Source organism: Homarus americanus, unplaced genomic scaffold (genome assembly GCF_018991925.1).
Source record: "Homarus americanus isolate GMGI-L3 unplaced genomic scaffold, GMGI_Hamer_2.0 scaffold30535, whole genome shotgun sequence".
Lineage (NCBI taxonomy): Eukaryota > Metazoa > Arthropoda > Malacostraca > Decapoda > Nephropidae > Homarus > Homarus americanus.
Genome location: NW_024732440.1, coordinates 341,262 through 356,022, shown reverse-complemented (window position 1 = coordinate 356,022; position 14,761 = coordinate 341,262). Strand labels below are relative to the sequence as shown.

The 14,761-nt window shown below is 38.9% G+C and overlaps 2 protein-coding genes across 4 annotated transcripts in view; both read left to right on the top strand.

Moving 5' to 3' along the window:
• The first annotated feature begins 5,294 nt into the window (after positions 1-5,294).
• On the top strand, positions 5,295-9,980 carry LOC121868641 (integrator complex subunit 13-like). Its single transcript, XM_042369477.1, has 2 exons — positions 5,295-5,521; positions 8,102-9,980. Exons 1-2 carry the CDS (start codon positions 5,295-5,297, stop codon positions 9,978-9,980), a joined length of 2,106 nt encoding a protein of 701 aa, XP_042225411.1.
• LOC121868719 (DNA repair protein RAD50-like) overlaps positions 5,417-14,761 on the top strand; it is a 48,876-nt gene continuing 39,531 nt past the window's right edge. For 2 of the 3 annotated variants that reach the window (XM_042369571.1, XM_042369573.1), the window contains exon 1: positions 13,369-13,493. The gene's annotated coding sequence lies outside the window, so the exon portion shown is untranslated. Of the gene's footprint in view, positions 5,522-13,368; positions 13,494-14,761 lie in introns of those variants that run through there. The other variant, XM_042369572.1, reaches the window with a different exon arrangement.

Genomic DNA, 14,761 nt, shown 5'->3' with positions numbered 1-14,761 from the left:
ATGTAACTTAATTATGAAAATAAAAATACTAACAATTTACTCACCACAGAGGACAGTAGCGACATAAGCTTATGTTTAAATAACTTAATATAAAAAAAAAAAAAATTAATCACCACTCAACAGCCAGGCACGACACGACCTTCCCTCACGGCTCACTCAGGCAAATGGTTTGCTGGTGACGTCACAATGGTGTGTTGTACCAAGGAAGGAATATATAGAGAAACTTGTACTACATTCAATTAACGTTCAGCAACTGACTGCTGCGCCATCTCTCGAGAAGCTTCTTTTTCATAGAAAACGGACATGGTGCTTTAAGAGAACGGAGTTAATTTTACCATAACTGTTTTAACCAAGAAGGTTTATATTAAACTTATATTAAACCTCCTTGATCATAGAAAACGAGTTGTCTAGAGAACGAGCTTGTCTTTAGCGTAGACTCCTGTCATAAGCCACACACATTTCTATTATTAGCAGCCTTTGCATAAATATACATGATTATGATGACTGTATTTTTCCCAACTCGTACCGATTTACTTACGGATTATGGTTTATATATAGACAAAAATAAGACCATTGTCTGCTTATATATTTATATATTTAATTATTCACGAACAATGACGTTCCTTAAATAAAAAGAAGAGGCAATACCATGTTGTACAGGACATACATAAGGGACTTGGGTAGTAGATAAATATAAGTTAAGAAAACATCAAAAGCAGCGGGCAGGTAGACCTAATCTTCATGATATCCACAAAAAGTAGAAAACAGTATTAAAAAGACTTAGTTTCAGCTTTCAGTCTTGAAAATATACTGTATGTAATTCAGAGTGGATGAGGCCGAAATACATTACAGGTTTGAATGTTCTGATAAGAATCACACACGCACCATAATTTTTTTTTTTAATTTAAGACAGAATACAGCTTGCTAACACTTCCTTCTACGATTGGGAGGTAAACTTTAAACTTTGTGATAGTTGACAACTGCAATCAAGCTGGGTGGAAAAGTTAAGTGAAACCAAAGACAAAAGGGGAAAAACACCTATTCTATTGGTTTGTGTTGTAAATAAAGGGAGTTACTGTATATCCATGCCATCTGGTTTGTTTTGAAAGAGACATATGCAGTACAGCCCCAAGCAATAATATATTAACATCTCAACTTGAAAAACAATGTAATCTAAACCTACAACCCAGAATGCAGCCACTGTACCACGTAGGTATAAGTGCAGGCAACTGTACATCAGTGATAAAATCAATTAAATTCCTACCTGGGTGTGGTACACTTTTCGTATTTTGGTTCAGCTTACCTGGGCTTTCATGTAATGTACTGTACCAATCAAGCCGACTGTACTTACTTCAATAGTATCCTGAAATGTATTCTTTTCCTTCATCATTTCTAAGTACTGTTTGTGGATAATTACCACTGTATTTTAGGATGCGCAGTAAACAGGAACCTAAAACACTGCAGGAGTAAAATCTGAGCATTATGAAAATTTTTTGTCTTGTACTGTACTGTATCCTATTAAATGGATTCTCCCTTTTTCGTAATTATTTCTTTGACAAGATCCTTCCAATAATGTCGGCAGCCATATTCGCCTATGTACTTTCCCTAATCAGCCCACCAAAACTCTAATCAGTTCTGTCTCTGTTTTCTTTCCTTTTATGCAGTCTACTGTGTATCCATCATTATCTTCAATGTCTTATGGCTATTTTCTATGGTCTTGCAGCCCCTCTTGTCAGGTTCTTAATTGTAAAATAAGTCTTGTAACCTCTCCCCATGTCATGTCCCTGGCTCTCTTCCTCTCCACGTTTAGACTTGTGCACCTCATAACCCAATTGGTCTTATCCATTCTCTCCACATGCCTGAACCACCTCAAATCTACTCAGAACTTTGCCGATACTTTCAATACCCTGTCACCCTCTTAACTCTGAACTGAGCCTCCTGTCTTTCAGTGTCACATTGCACATCCAGCTTGCTCTAGCCTGCTTGTGTCATTCTCTTTAACTGCCCATATTTCACTGATATACATTACACACTTTTCAAGCCAGCTGCATAGATACTTCCTTTCACATGGAGGGAAGGTCATTGCACCATCAATAAAGTTAGCAACTCCTTAAAAATTCTCCTCCCACTTCTGACTTCTGCATCTCTTCTCACAACTTTCATACCTTGACCTCGCAGCTTCAAGGCCTTGTAGATCTTATGTTTACCTTCATAAGTATTCATTATCACACTCTTGCATTTGTCAATTCTGTTACCATTGAAACACCTACAGTACATTGTTAGATGCTTTCAATTTTTGTTTGCAACTATTCCAGAGCTTTGAGGCGCCTTTACCTTCACCGTTTTGACAATCACTTTCTTCACCCGATCTCTTTCAATCCCTGGGCATGGTCCCTGTTGCCTGTAGTGTTTTCTTCAGGCATCCTTGATTTCACCATTACCAATAAACCACATTACTGTGATTATGTCTCCCACACACTGCTCACCAATATCTTCCTTGTTTGTTCCCACTATTTGCCTGGCTACTTTGAATAACTCTCCTCTTATGTCTGCACCATTCGACATATCTGCAACGTGTCCTGTTCCTGTTTCTTAAGCGAAAGTTTTAGGCCAATTGTGTATAACATCGACATAGCAGCCATTTGTGAGTCCCAGCTCCCAGATGAGGGTCAACTCACAGAACGGGGGTCTGGCTATACCTTCTTCTGGAAGGGCAAGCCTGCTGCGGAGAAAACTGCATTTATGGAGTTGGCTTTGCCATCCACCAATGCATCCGACTTAGGCTAACTGAAATGCCTGTTGGGATCAACGAGCGCCTCATGACGTTCCGAGTCCCATTGAATGCCTTCTTCATCAGTGCATACACCCCAACACCGGATGCAGAGGTTGACATCAAGGAGGCCTTTTATGCCGACCTTGGCAGAGTGCTAACCTCTATCCCCTGAGAAGATAAGGTTGTGCTCCTTGGCGACTTCAATGCCAGAGTTGGCAGAGATGCTGAAATTGGGCAGGGAACCATAGGGAGAAATGGACTAGGCAAGTGTAATCCCAACGGCCTACTCCTCCTCTGCAAGTATGCTGCACACAACCTCACTAACACCTTGTTTAGGCAGGCCGACAAGTTCGAGGGTTCGTGACAATACCCACAATCCAAACACTGGCATCTCATTGACTACCTCAATGTCAGAGGAAGAGATCGCTGAGACGTCCTCATTACCAGAGCCATGCGTGGCTCAGACCACTGCGACACTGATCATCGGATCATTAAAGTCAAGCTCTCTCTTCACGTCGCCCCAAAACGGTGAAGGCAACAAGCCCCCAGAAGAGGTTTTAACACTAAGCGTCTGGAAGATCCAGCAGTAGCACATGCTTTCAGAGAGCAGCTCGAACAAGAGCTGATAAAGAACCCGACAACAAACAGCCCAAACCCCAGTGACGAATGGGATATTCTTGACACTGTCATGACAAAAACCTACATAGAGATCCTCAGCCAGATCGAAAGAATACACCAGGACTAGTTTGATGAAAATGACCTGGCAATCAATGTACTCGTCGATGATAAACGTGTTGCTTTAACTGACTGGCAGAGCAGCCCTCAGTCTCGGACCAAAGCTGATACCATCCGCAAGAAGAAAGCGGCGGCCCAACGGGAACTTCGCAATCTAAAGAATGACTGGTTTAAAAATAAAGCATGTGAAACACAAAAATTTGCAGATCAGCACAAGATATGCGAATTTTTCAACTCCACTAAAACATTTTATGGGCCAATCACTCATGGTGCAGCCCCCCTCCGCTCATCCGACAGTAACTCCATAATTAAAGATGATGAAGACCTCATTCAGCGCTGGAAAGAGCACTGCCATTCACTGCTCAACCGAAACACCAATGTGGATGTCCTGACTACCGAGCAGGTCCCTCAGCATCCAGAGCTGACCTACCTCAGCTATCCCCCATCCCTAGATGAAGTAGCTACCGCCATCAAACAGATGAAAAATAACAAAGCCTCAGGGCTTGCCGGAATCCCAGCTGAGGTGTATAAAGCAGGAGGACCTCTGCTTACCAGCCGTCTCCACTCTCTCCTGGAGAATATATGGGAAAAGGAGGAAACCCCCCAAGCTCTTAAAGACGCCTCCATCATCAATATTTATAAGAACAAGGGAGACCGGTCAGACTGTGGTAACTACAGCGGGATTTCGCTGCTGTCCGAGCTGGCTAGATTATCGCCTGAGTCCTCCTAAACAGACTTCTTCCTGAGGCGGAGAACTTCCTCCCAGAATCTCAATGTGTCTTTAGACCATCACGTGGCACCACTGACATGATCTTTGCTGCCCGTCAGATACAGGAAAAGTGCAGAGAACAGCGTCGTGACCTGTACATGGCTTTCATCGACCTAACCAAGGCCTTCGGCTCGGTCAACAGGGCAGCCCTCTGGTGGACCTTCAGCCGGTTTGGCTGACCACCAAAATTAATCGCCATTGTGAGGCAATTCCACGATGGCATGAACGGCAGTGTCCTACACAATAACACCCAGTCTGAGTACATACCCCACGCTACAGTTCTGTATTTGGTTTATTTACCAATGTTGAATCGCTTTCTTCATAAAACAATATTCATGTATAATAATAAAACAATACTTCTTGAGTCGTCTGTATACATGTGCAATTTCTATTCGTGTAAAATGATAACTTACAATTTGTCACTAATACCAGCAACTGTTAGTGGTGACGAAAATAAGATTTGAATCTTTGGTTTGAAGCTTCGCCACCGTGGCTGTGAACCCTCGAGCCTAAAGGTTCGTTATCGTTGTTTACATTCCAACAGCCTCGGTAAGGTGGCTAATGTTAAACAACATCATAAAACACCAATTATGACGATGAACACTTATTATTGACTTGAAATACCAGAACCAAATACAATGTATAACGATCATAGGTTACGGTTTATATGGGCTAGGATTGGTCATTTAATCGACTTGTACCAATGAAAATAAAAAAAACAGTTTCCCGGAACGATCCGTAGTACTTTTATAACATTAGCCACCATCCCCCTCCTCTGTTGACGTCGCGTGAGACTTAAAACATCAGAGTTAAACTTTCTCCAGTTCATTACCACAAACAATTAGAAAAACTAAACCGGTTAACATCTGATCTGCATAAAAAGAGAAAGCAGGGAAATATGTAGTAATAAAAGGCAGACGATCTTGTTAACTTGAAAGGTAACAACGCCAAAGAAGAGAGGGATAGATGATAACAAGTGTTAGATATTTATGAACTATCAGTTTTTCTCCTGTCAAAATGTCGTTTCCAACTAGCCACAAAACAGTATTTGTGATGGATCACACACTAACAGCGTCGTCTGGGGTGAAGTTAGAGATGGACAGCTTCAGCAAATCTCGCAGCAACAGTACTAGTGGCAGCAGTAGCACTCAGCCACTATCACAACCTATGAACCTCATCCCACTGCTTCCTGTCACCAAGTCTCTTTGGACTTGTGCAGTCGAGGCCATCACCGAATACTGCAGGTGAGTATTGTTCACTGGCATAACCAAAAGGTTAGCTCAGGTCATGGGCACCACCAAAGGACAGTGGGCCTGGTTAACCAGTTACCCATTGAAAAATATTCATTGAGGAAAAGTTCTTTTGTACCTTAAGACTAAACTAAATTGGGTGGAGGAATTTTACTTTTGTTATTCAATGCTATATTTTTTCAGGTTTTTTCCGCTATAAATAAAGACTCTCCTTGCCCCTTAATGACACCGTCGTTCTTTATGCTTCAATGACTTACATCAACAGGCATTTTTCATAGGCATTAACGCGGTAAATTTAAGGTACTTCACACAACTGTTAGAAAGTCAAAACTATGTTTTTCTAGTGTATTTTTGCGTGTTTGATTGGATCTGACCTTGATTTCCTTCAGAGATTACCTATTTTTTAGTTACTGCCCCCTTCTACCCCCAACAAGATAGGGGATCCTGTTGGGAACCTGGGTTTTGGGTGGGGCGTTTTCCGACAAAAATCACGGCCAAGTGAATACAAAATACACCAAAAAACATATAAACCTAACCTTTTTTTGGATGACCTATCCTAACCTAACCCTCATGGTGATATTATGTAACCAAACTCACCATATGAGGGAATCACTGTTATTTCTTACCTTATTGGCCTGGTTCGTCTCTTCTTTGTCTTGGGAATAAGGAACGAGTTACTACAATGCCAACTAATGTATGTCATTCTTGATGATATTTACACTCCTTATTACACTTAGGACACTTTACTGAGGTCAGGAGAACACCATGAGATCTAATAAATGCTATAGCTTGTTCGTTTTTTTATCCCAAAACGCACAATTAACTTCATATAATTGAAGTGACACCCATTGCAGACTTACATGGTCGGAAATGAATTTGAATTTCAAAATATGAGACCCAAAGGTACAATTGAATCTGATTGGGCAAAAAATACAGCAAATTCTAAAAGCAGAAACCACAATTCACTTTAATTGGTGGAAAATAAAAAGAAGCTTTCGATTGGCCGCGTGACATGCACTGAAACGCATGACAGTTTATGAAGGGAACACGCTGAGTGAGAGGTTGGGTAGGTGATAATGGCTGAAGATTAATGGAAGAAAATAGAGAAAGTTTTGGCATGCGCTATTTCCGTTATTATATGTTTCCGACGGTAATGTAATAGAAGAAAATTATCTTTAAAAAATTAGACATATTTTTCGATTATGATAATAGATTTGGGGTAGAAGAGTTGTGTGAACTACTATAAAAATATCATTAACACTTCTATTTTAAACTTAAAAAAAAATCAAGAAATTTAGTAAACATTTACTTACTTTTAACCTCTTCACCAGTTGATCGGCTCGTTAGCCGCTTGGGCGATCGGTCACGTCTCTGTTACTCACTGCTGGCAGGTACTGGGCATGTACTGGCTCCTGAATGTACCTGAACCTGCTCCAGTGCTGGTCAAGTCTTGTCTTGAAAGAGCTCACACTCGGTGCCGTCACAACACTTTCTGGTAGATTGTTCTAAGAGTTCACAACTCTCACTCCGAAAAAGTTTGCCCTCACAGTTTTCTGGAAAAAATAAATAAAATATTTTTTTACTGTAAGAATCTGGTCGAGGCTAATTGTACAGACAAATTTTATCAGGATGGCCGAAAATTGAATGATTCTTGTGAGCCTAACCTATCCTTGAGTGAGAGACAACATGGTGAGAGTTGTCTACGATTAGCCACTGTGTAAGAATAGCTGTAATATAAAAAAAATAAATGCTGCTGATATTTGTCCAGTTGTCATTTTTTTTTTTTTTTAGAATAACACCAGAAGGAGTTGATAGAATTGGATGAAACTCTGTGGAAACGTTAATTACAATCTATTTAATAGATAAATGGAAACAATAATACATTCAGTGTTGTTAGGTATGATTTTAAAGGTTTTTCTTGTAAGTTAGGTAGGTTACTTTAGGTTAAGTTATTTAGGTCAAGTTCTGTCCATTCTCGATTCCATACTTCACAGAGGTTGGCACAATACCATGAGCCTTAAAAATGTCAATGGCAGTGGCTTTGTTTTGAAATACATGACGAATGGTTTGCCAAGCTGACGAAGAACACCTGGTGTAGAGAGAAGCCATCTTGCGACTAGCTAAGTAAAATTCAAAACTCTGAGCATGTGCAGGAATACCATGTGATACCGAGATATAGTCATGCGAGTCAGGTATAAACAGTGTCTCCTGCCCAATTGTACTTTCTAAAGTGAAATCGAAAAGCCCATAAAATACAAGAAATATAAATTTGTGACTGACATTTTATTTTTTGCTGTGACCTCAAGATATACAGGACTCATTTATCTGAAATGGGAAGGCAAACAAGGGCTTAAATATTTCTCTCATATTCAGTGGATTATTGGACACATACAAAATGAAATGAGTTATAGATTGTTCAATATTTTTTAAATAACTTATCCTTTACTTAAACGATTTAGTAAGTAATTCCTGTATAAAAATAAGAAAATGCTGTATTTGAATACCCTCTACAAAATTACCATTTATATAGAAATCATATAGATACTTGTATGATATAACTCTATTTTCTTTCAGGATCGTTTGGGACATCTTTCCAGGAACGAGGCTGATCCGTTTTATAGCGGTTGACAAGACAAACCACAAAGTCTCTTCATGGTCTCTTGAGGACCAGAGCCTTATTAACTTAATGAACTCGTTCATGATGCTTGGACCAGCAAAGAGTATAGGTGCTGGCAAACTTGATCTTTTAAAAGGTCTTAAAGCTGCAATAGAGGCCATGACTGAACCATCAGCAGTTCAGCATGAGAAAAGAACTTCTCTTACAGAGAATGCTACAAAAGTTCTTAATAAAGGGAGAATAATATTAGTAACTAAAATTGACAGTGAGGATGAAGTTAAAACAATAAAAGAAAAATTTCATGATGCTCTTTTACACATGAACAAGACTGCTGCTGCAACAGATAACTTAATGGCCATTAATCATTGTGACCTTGTCCTTTTAAACTTGTGGCCAGAAGGTCCAGGATGTCCAATACCACGTAAGTCTTGGCCAGATGTTTCTACCATAATGTCATGCGAACTCACTAATATCCAAGGAGGCACAGGTTTGGCACCAAAGCTTTGTAACCTTGTACTTAAACATTATGACCTTGCTTCTACTACTGTAACAGGTATACCAATGAAAGAAGAACAAAATGCGAGTTCATCAGCAAATTATGATGTAGAACTATTCCACCCTGCTTCCGCTCATGCTGCTATTCTCAAGGGAATACCAGCAGAAACGGCCCACTTAAAGACATATCGTGAGGGTACAGATTATGAAACTGTGACATTAAAATGGTGTACCCCTCGCAGCAATGCCAGTATAGAACTCCAACATTGTTCATCTGCATATAGAATCACATCTGTTGATGTGAATAGCAGACCATCATCATGCCTTACAAATTTCTTGCTAAATGGGCGTTGGGTTATGCTTGAAATGCCACGTAAGTCAGGAAGCAAGGTGATATCTCATATGTTGGCCTGTCACGGTGGAGATATTTATATCCACACAATGTATACTTCAAGAAGCATACTGGAAGATCCGCCATCCATCAGTGAAGGGTGTGGTGGCCGAGTTACTGACTATAGAATTCCCGATTTTGGGGAACTTATCAAAGCAAACAGATTAGCTCCATATTCAGAGTCTGCATTAGAGAGTGAGGATAATACCACACCACTGGAACGAAACCGAGAACAGTTAAGTAGGCATACAAAGTATTGGCCTATTACACTGTCCTCTACTTCTCTCTTCACTTTAGGGCAACAGATAGAGCCACTTACCACATTAATGTTGAAGGAGACTCTTACTGAAGATGAAGTTGTTGAGTGCAAACAGGTAATCCTTTGCCTGATGAGCATGGAGGCTCGAGGTGACCCATTACCATCTCCTATGGCTGGCCAGCGTGGAAAAGGGATGAAGAGAGAAGACCAATACAGAGCTGTTTGGACTGAATTGGAACAGTACCTACAGCTACACCTTCACTCTGATGCTCATGAAAAAGTACTTGAATGTTTTATGGAATGTCATAACAAGGTAGCAACCCCAGAATATAAAAGTGATGATAAAGTGGATATTGATCAAGCACTGAAAGAACTTGATGAATACAACTACATGACTGAAAGAGAGAAAGCTGACTTTAACCTAAGTACAAGTACTGGAACAAAACATGTACCCACAGATATAACAGTTCCAGATAGCAAACGCAGACGATCAGCACCTCCACCTCTAGCCCCCATGGGTCGCAGCAGTGGAGTCAGCCTCTTAACTTTATGGGAAAACAAAGTCTCTTCAGAACAATCTCGACGGTGTTTAGAATTTCAAGGTAGACTTAAAGCTGATGATAATGTTACTAAGTTGTATGTGAATCTTCAGAAAGACAAAGATAAAGATGAAGTACCAAGAAAAAAATAATTAAGTGCAAAAATATTTAATATGTCATTTTATATGGTGTTTTGATAATTACATTGAATTATTAAAAAAAAAAAAATTGTAATTAATGTCCAGGTCTCCTCTTGCAAAAGCTAGTTGTTTTCTGACTGTAATGTTGAGTATTGTGATGATTGCTGAATGATGAATTCAGAAGTAGGGAAGTTTGCTCAGTCAATAGAGCTGGACGTAATTACTGTATGGTATACAGTATTGACTTTTATTTGATATAATTTTTTGTAGGATTAATATGTTTTCTCTAAGGATTCGTACCTCCGAGTACTTTACTGTACAGTATATCAATTTATAAATAAAGATTGAACAAATTTATACGTCTTTCTGGTTCTTTTCCTTTTAGCTTAGATCAGTAGTGAAGTTTTTTTTTTGTAAATTATAATTCCCCTGTGCCAGGTCCCTGACGGTCACACTGTCAGGGACCTCTTGCTGCAGGGAGAGTTACTGACCACAGAATAACACCATCTGCTCATACTTGATTATATAAACATAATTCTGGCATGCAACTCACAGTTTTATGGGTCTTCACTATAAATGTTTTTGAATCCCCTTAATATGTACTTGATCATGCATATTTTGTGCATACAGTGGCCTTCTTGCTGTGAGAAGATAATTTGGTGAGGGCTCAAAGGGTTCAGTAATAAAACCTTGTCAATTATCACAAAAATTTCTGAAGATTAAAAGTCCCAGACTATTTTCTGATTGAGCTGAAAGAGAACAACAGATAATGCAAGGTAAAGCTCAAATAGTGTTGTACAATATACAGTAGTACAGTACAGTACTGTAAACCTTCCTTCTTTAATTTCAAAAAATTTATGACTCATATGCCTCGATGGCTCATAAGCAATGCTTAATTTGTAAAATAAGAATTGGTGAAACTAGTGAAACAGATGCTATGAAGCAGCTGACTGAGCCTGTGAAACTTAATACTTGCAAAGTTCTGTAGGGGCACATTTTGAAGTACTGTATAAGTAATTATATACTGTGCATAGTACAGATGGCAGTACTATTTATTGATACTGTATATGATTACATTCACAATTTATAGTACTTATGAAAAATAAAATTGCCGGACCACCGTCCCAGTGCGTTCCGGCACAAATTAGGCACCGCTCCTAAGAATGTGGATACAGCACAATTTACTAAACCTCTCAACTGCTGTAGAGGGAGGCTTCTCTTCCCATCTTCCCAGCTGTTTTGTTCAGCTCTTACAGCTGAGTGGACTTGGAGTGCCCTAGGAATGAGTAACCCTTAGGATAAGAGGTGAATGTTGTATCCACTTTGCTGTCACACCCATTAATTTGTTTTTAATGTCCAAAGGGTGAAAAACTCCTTAGAAGATATGCAGGCAATCACATTTTGAGAATATTGGACAACGAAAGAATTTTATTTAGTTAACAAAATAATTTTTTTCTCAAAGGGCAGCAAAATCAAAGGTACAACTTAACAGAACAAGAAAAAACAACCTCACTTACCACTCACCAAAGTGTGGGTAGTGTGTTGGGATTACTTGCTAGTAATCCTGTCTTTTTGTCTTTTGTGATGTTGGTCAAGAACTGGTCTTGAAACAGCTCACATTCGGTGCCATCATAACACTCTGGCAGATTGTTTCAAGAGTTTACAATTCTCACTGAAAAATTTGCCCTCACACTTTTCTATGATGTTTCCCTCACAAACAACTTATACTGTATGCAGGACGGTCCAAAGGAGCACAGTCCCCCAGTTAGGTTAGGCTTGGTAATTTTTAAGTTATTTGTGAGGGAAGTGTCATAGAAAAGCGTCCATTTTTGGAAATAGTACTGTACATGCCCTGCACTTGTCACAGAGTGTAACAGAGACATGACTGACTGCCCAAGTGGCTAACAGGCTGATCAGTGACGAAGAAGATAAAGTGATATATTAATTACTGCAGAGGAAGGATGTGTACTCAAATAATTAGGGTTAATCCAATAATGACTGTTGTCACATGTTGAGATTGGACCGTACTGAAAATGTTCTGGACGTTTGCAATTCAATCAAAACCTAAACTAACCTTACCAAATTTAACCTAACCTAACCTAACCTTTTATTCTAGGGGGTAATCTCAATGATCCATACCATTTATGATGTTTTGATTGAACTGCATATGCCCACAACATTTTCAGCACATCACGCCAGAAGAGAGTACTGTACCTGTACTGTAGAGGGCAGTGATAGGGTCCCCTGCCACTACATGCATACCAAGTTACATACATCCAAATTATTGGGTACTGTACTAAGTAAACGAATGTTCTTATGGTGATCAGTGATTCTCATGGAAGTAAATCCCTTAAAATAATATAAAATTTTACTTGCAAGACTTGTGAAATCAAATATGACTTATGTACCAAAAAATCTGGATATTATTTTAGTTTCAGTCATCCAGGTAATATTACGTATTTACATTATTGGAATTAGTAGGCGTCTGGTATAATGGTCAGCATGCTCACCTCGCAAGCGAGCAGACCTGGGTTCAATCCCCGGGGAGGATGAAACTATGGGCAAGTTTGTTTATGCCATTTGCCTCTGTCTACCCAGCAGTAATTGGGACCCGGGATATTAATCGATTTGTAGATCGTGTTCCGGGGTAATGGTTAGCCAGTGCAGTTGGCAAGTTGTCCGGTCATCTCGGACTATTCCTTGGCACTGGGTCATGGAACTCGTTAACTCAGGGTGTGGTTGTTGTGTTGGTGACAGCTTCTACACCTTAAACAAATTCACGTCTAGGTGGCCCTTGGGCCGACCATCCTCGTTACACGAGAGGCAACCATTATTATTAGGTTAGACATATAGTTCCTTAAGTTCCTGGGTAATATGGCTAGGTTAGTTTAGGTTAAAATACTGTACAGGGGTAACCAAAACTAAAGTTTTACTAAAATCTGTATAAAATTCAGTAATTATTATGTTATAACAATTAAACAGTTTAATTACAGTTACTTCAATTAGAGATTATTACATGTACAGGTATTAGGGATTCGGGTACTGAAGAAAGTAAACGTGTGATATCTCTCTTGTTCAGGAGGGTTTTTATAATCTTTTTATAAATATATATGGATGGCTAAGGGTAGTCTCAACTCTTAACCGATAACTCATAAATTGTAAGGAAAAATAATGTTTCATTGCCTAAAAATCAAATGTTGGTCTGGCTCTTGTTACGGGTTGGAGAGTTCAACATCACATGGACGGTGGGAACCATTTCATTATAACAATTAACAAAGTAAAAAATAAATACCAATTTTGTAATATAATAATTAAAAATTAAAGTTATTAAAATTACAGATTCAATGATAGTATCTAAGGAATATGTTAATAGTTTGAAAACATTTTATTACCATTTAAAATATCATCACCTCAGCAGCTCAGTGTGAGGGTGTGACTTGATTCTCCCAGTTAATCTTACTATCGGCGTTGTCTTCCCATTCTCTACTCGCTGGGAATCTTTCTTCACATATTCTTAAATAGGAGGTAAATATATTATCTGTTGTTAACACTGTAGAGGGTTAAATAAATGTGCTGGTACTGGTACAGGTCGACCAGCCTGTGTGAAGAAGTACCGCGTTTTTTAATTATGTTTTTCATTATTCTCGCTATGGTTGTTTTAAAATAAGGAATGGGTAATTATATAGGATTAACCCGCGAGTGAAATTGATTGAAAACAATTATAAAAACGCCAGATTTCCATTGTTATATTATAGTGGACACTTGTAGTTTGTGGAAAAATGTTAAAAACGGTTATTAGGAACAGACCTAACCAACCAAACCTACCCAACCTTACCTTACTTCCCCGGTATATTAAAGAACTTACTATTATTTGGTGAAGTTTGAGGCCCTGGCCGGTTAGTCCTATATATTAACCAAGGAATGAAACCAAGCTCAATTAAATTTAAGGATCCCAGCATAGTATTTATAGTTGTTTGAGAGTATTTGTTAGTTATTAGGAATTATACCATATAATACATATGGTATTATTTTTGGTCAACTTAGGATAGTAGCCAGGTTTAGGTTAGGATAGGAGGAAGTTAGCACCACAAATGAAGGCCAGATTCGTTTTGAATTACAACAAGAACCATAGGAAAAACGTATTTTTTATTGGAAAATCGAAACCTGGCTGCTATCAAATTGACCTTATTTTATTTTCAAACAACACAGGAATCTTGAGAATATTATCTTTGCAATCAGTAGTTTAAACAGTTATAAGACACTTTTCTTCAATGACTTTTCCCTCACAAACTACAATACTTCTGTATGCTGGGAGGCGGTCCGACTAATTACCCAAATGTAGCTGCAATGAAGTCAAATGATGGTCCTTCAAGCGTAAATCGGGCTGTGAATCACTTCTCGATTATTGTTTGGTGTCATAAAGTCACAAAACATTGGTAAACTTAATTTAATCTGAGTTGTGTTAGGTTAGGTTAGGTTGGGTTGGGTACATGCACTCGATCTATTAACTCAGATTAAATTAAGTTTACCATTTTTTTGTGACTTCGTGACACCAAATACTAGTCGAGAAGTGATTGGCAGTCCGATTTATTCATGTAGGACCATCATTTGACTTCTTTGCGGCTACATTTGGGTAATTAGTCGGACCCCTGGGAGGTCCAGGGGTCAGAGCCCCCTGTTTAGGACGTTAGGTTAGGCTGTTTACAAGAGAAACTTCAAAAAAGAAAAGTGTCTTAGATTGTCTAAACTATTGATTACAACCATAAAATTCTCATAATTCTGTGGGTGGCAAC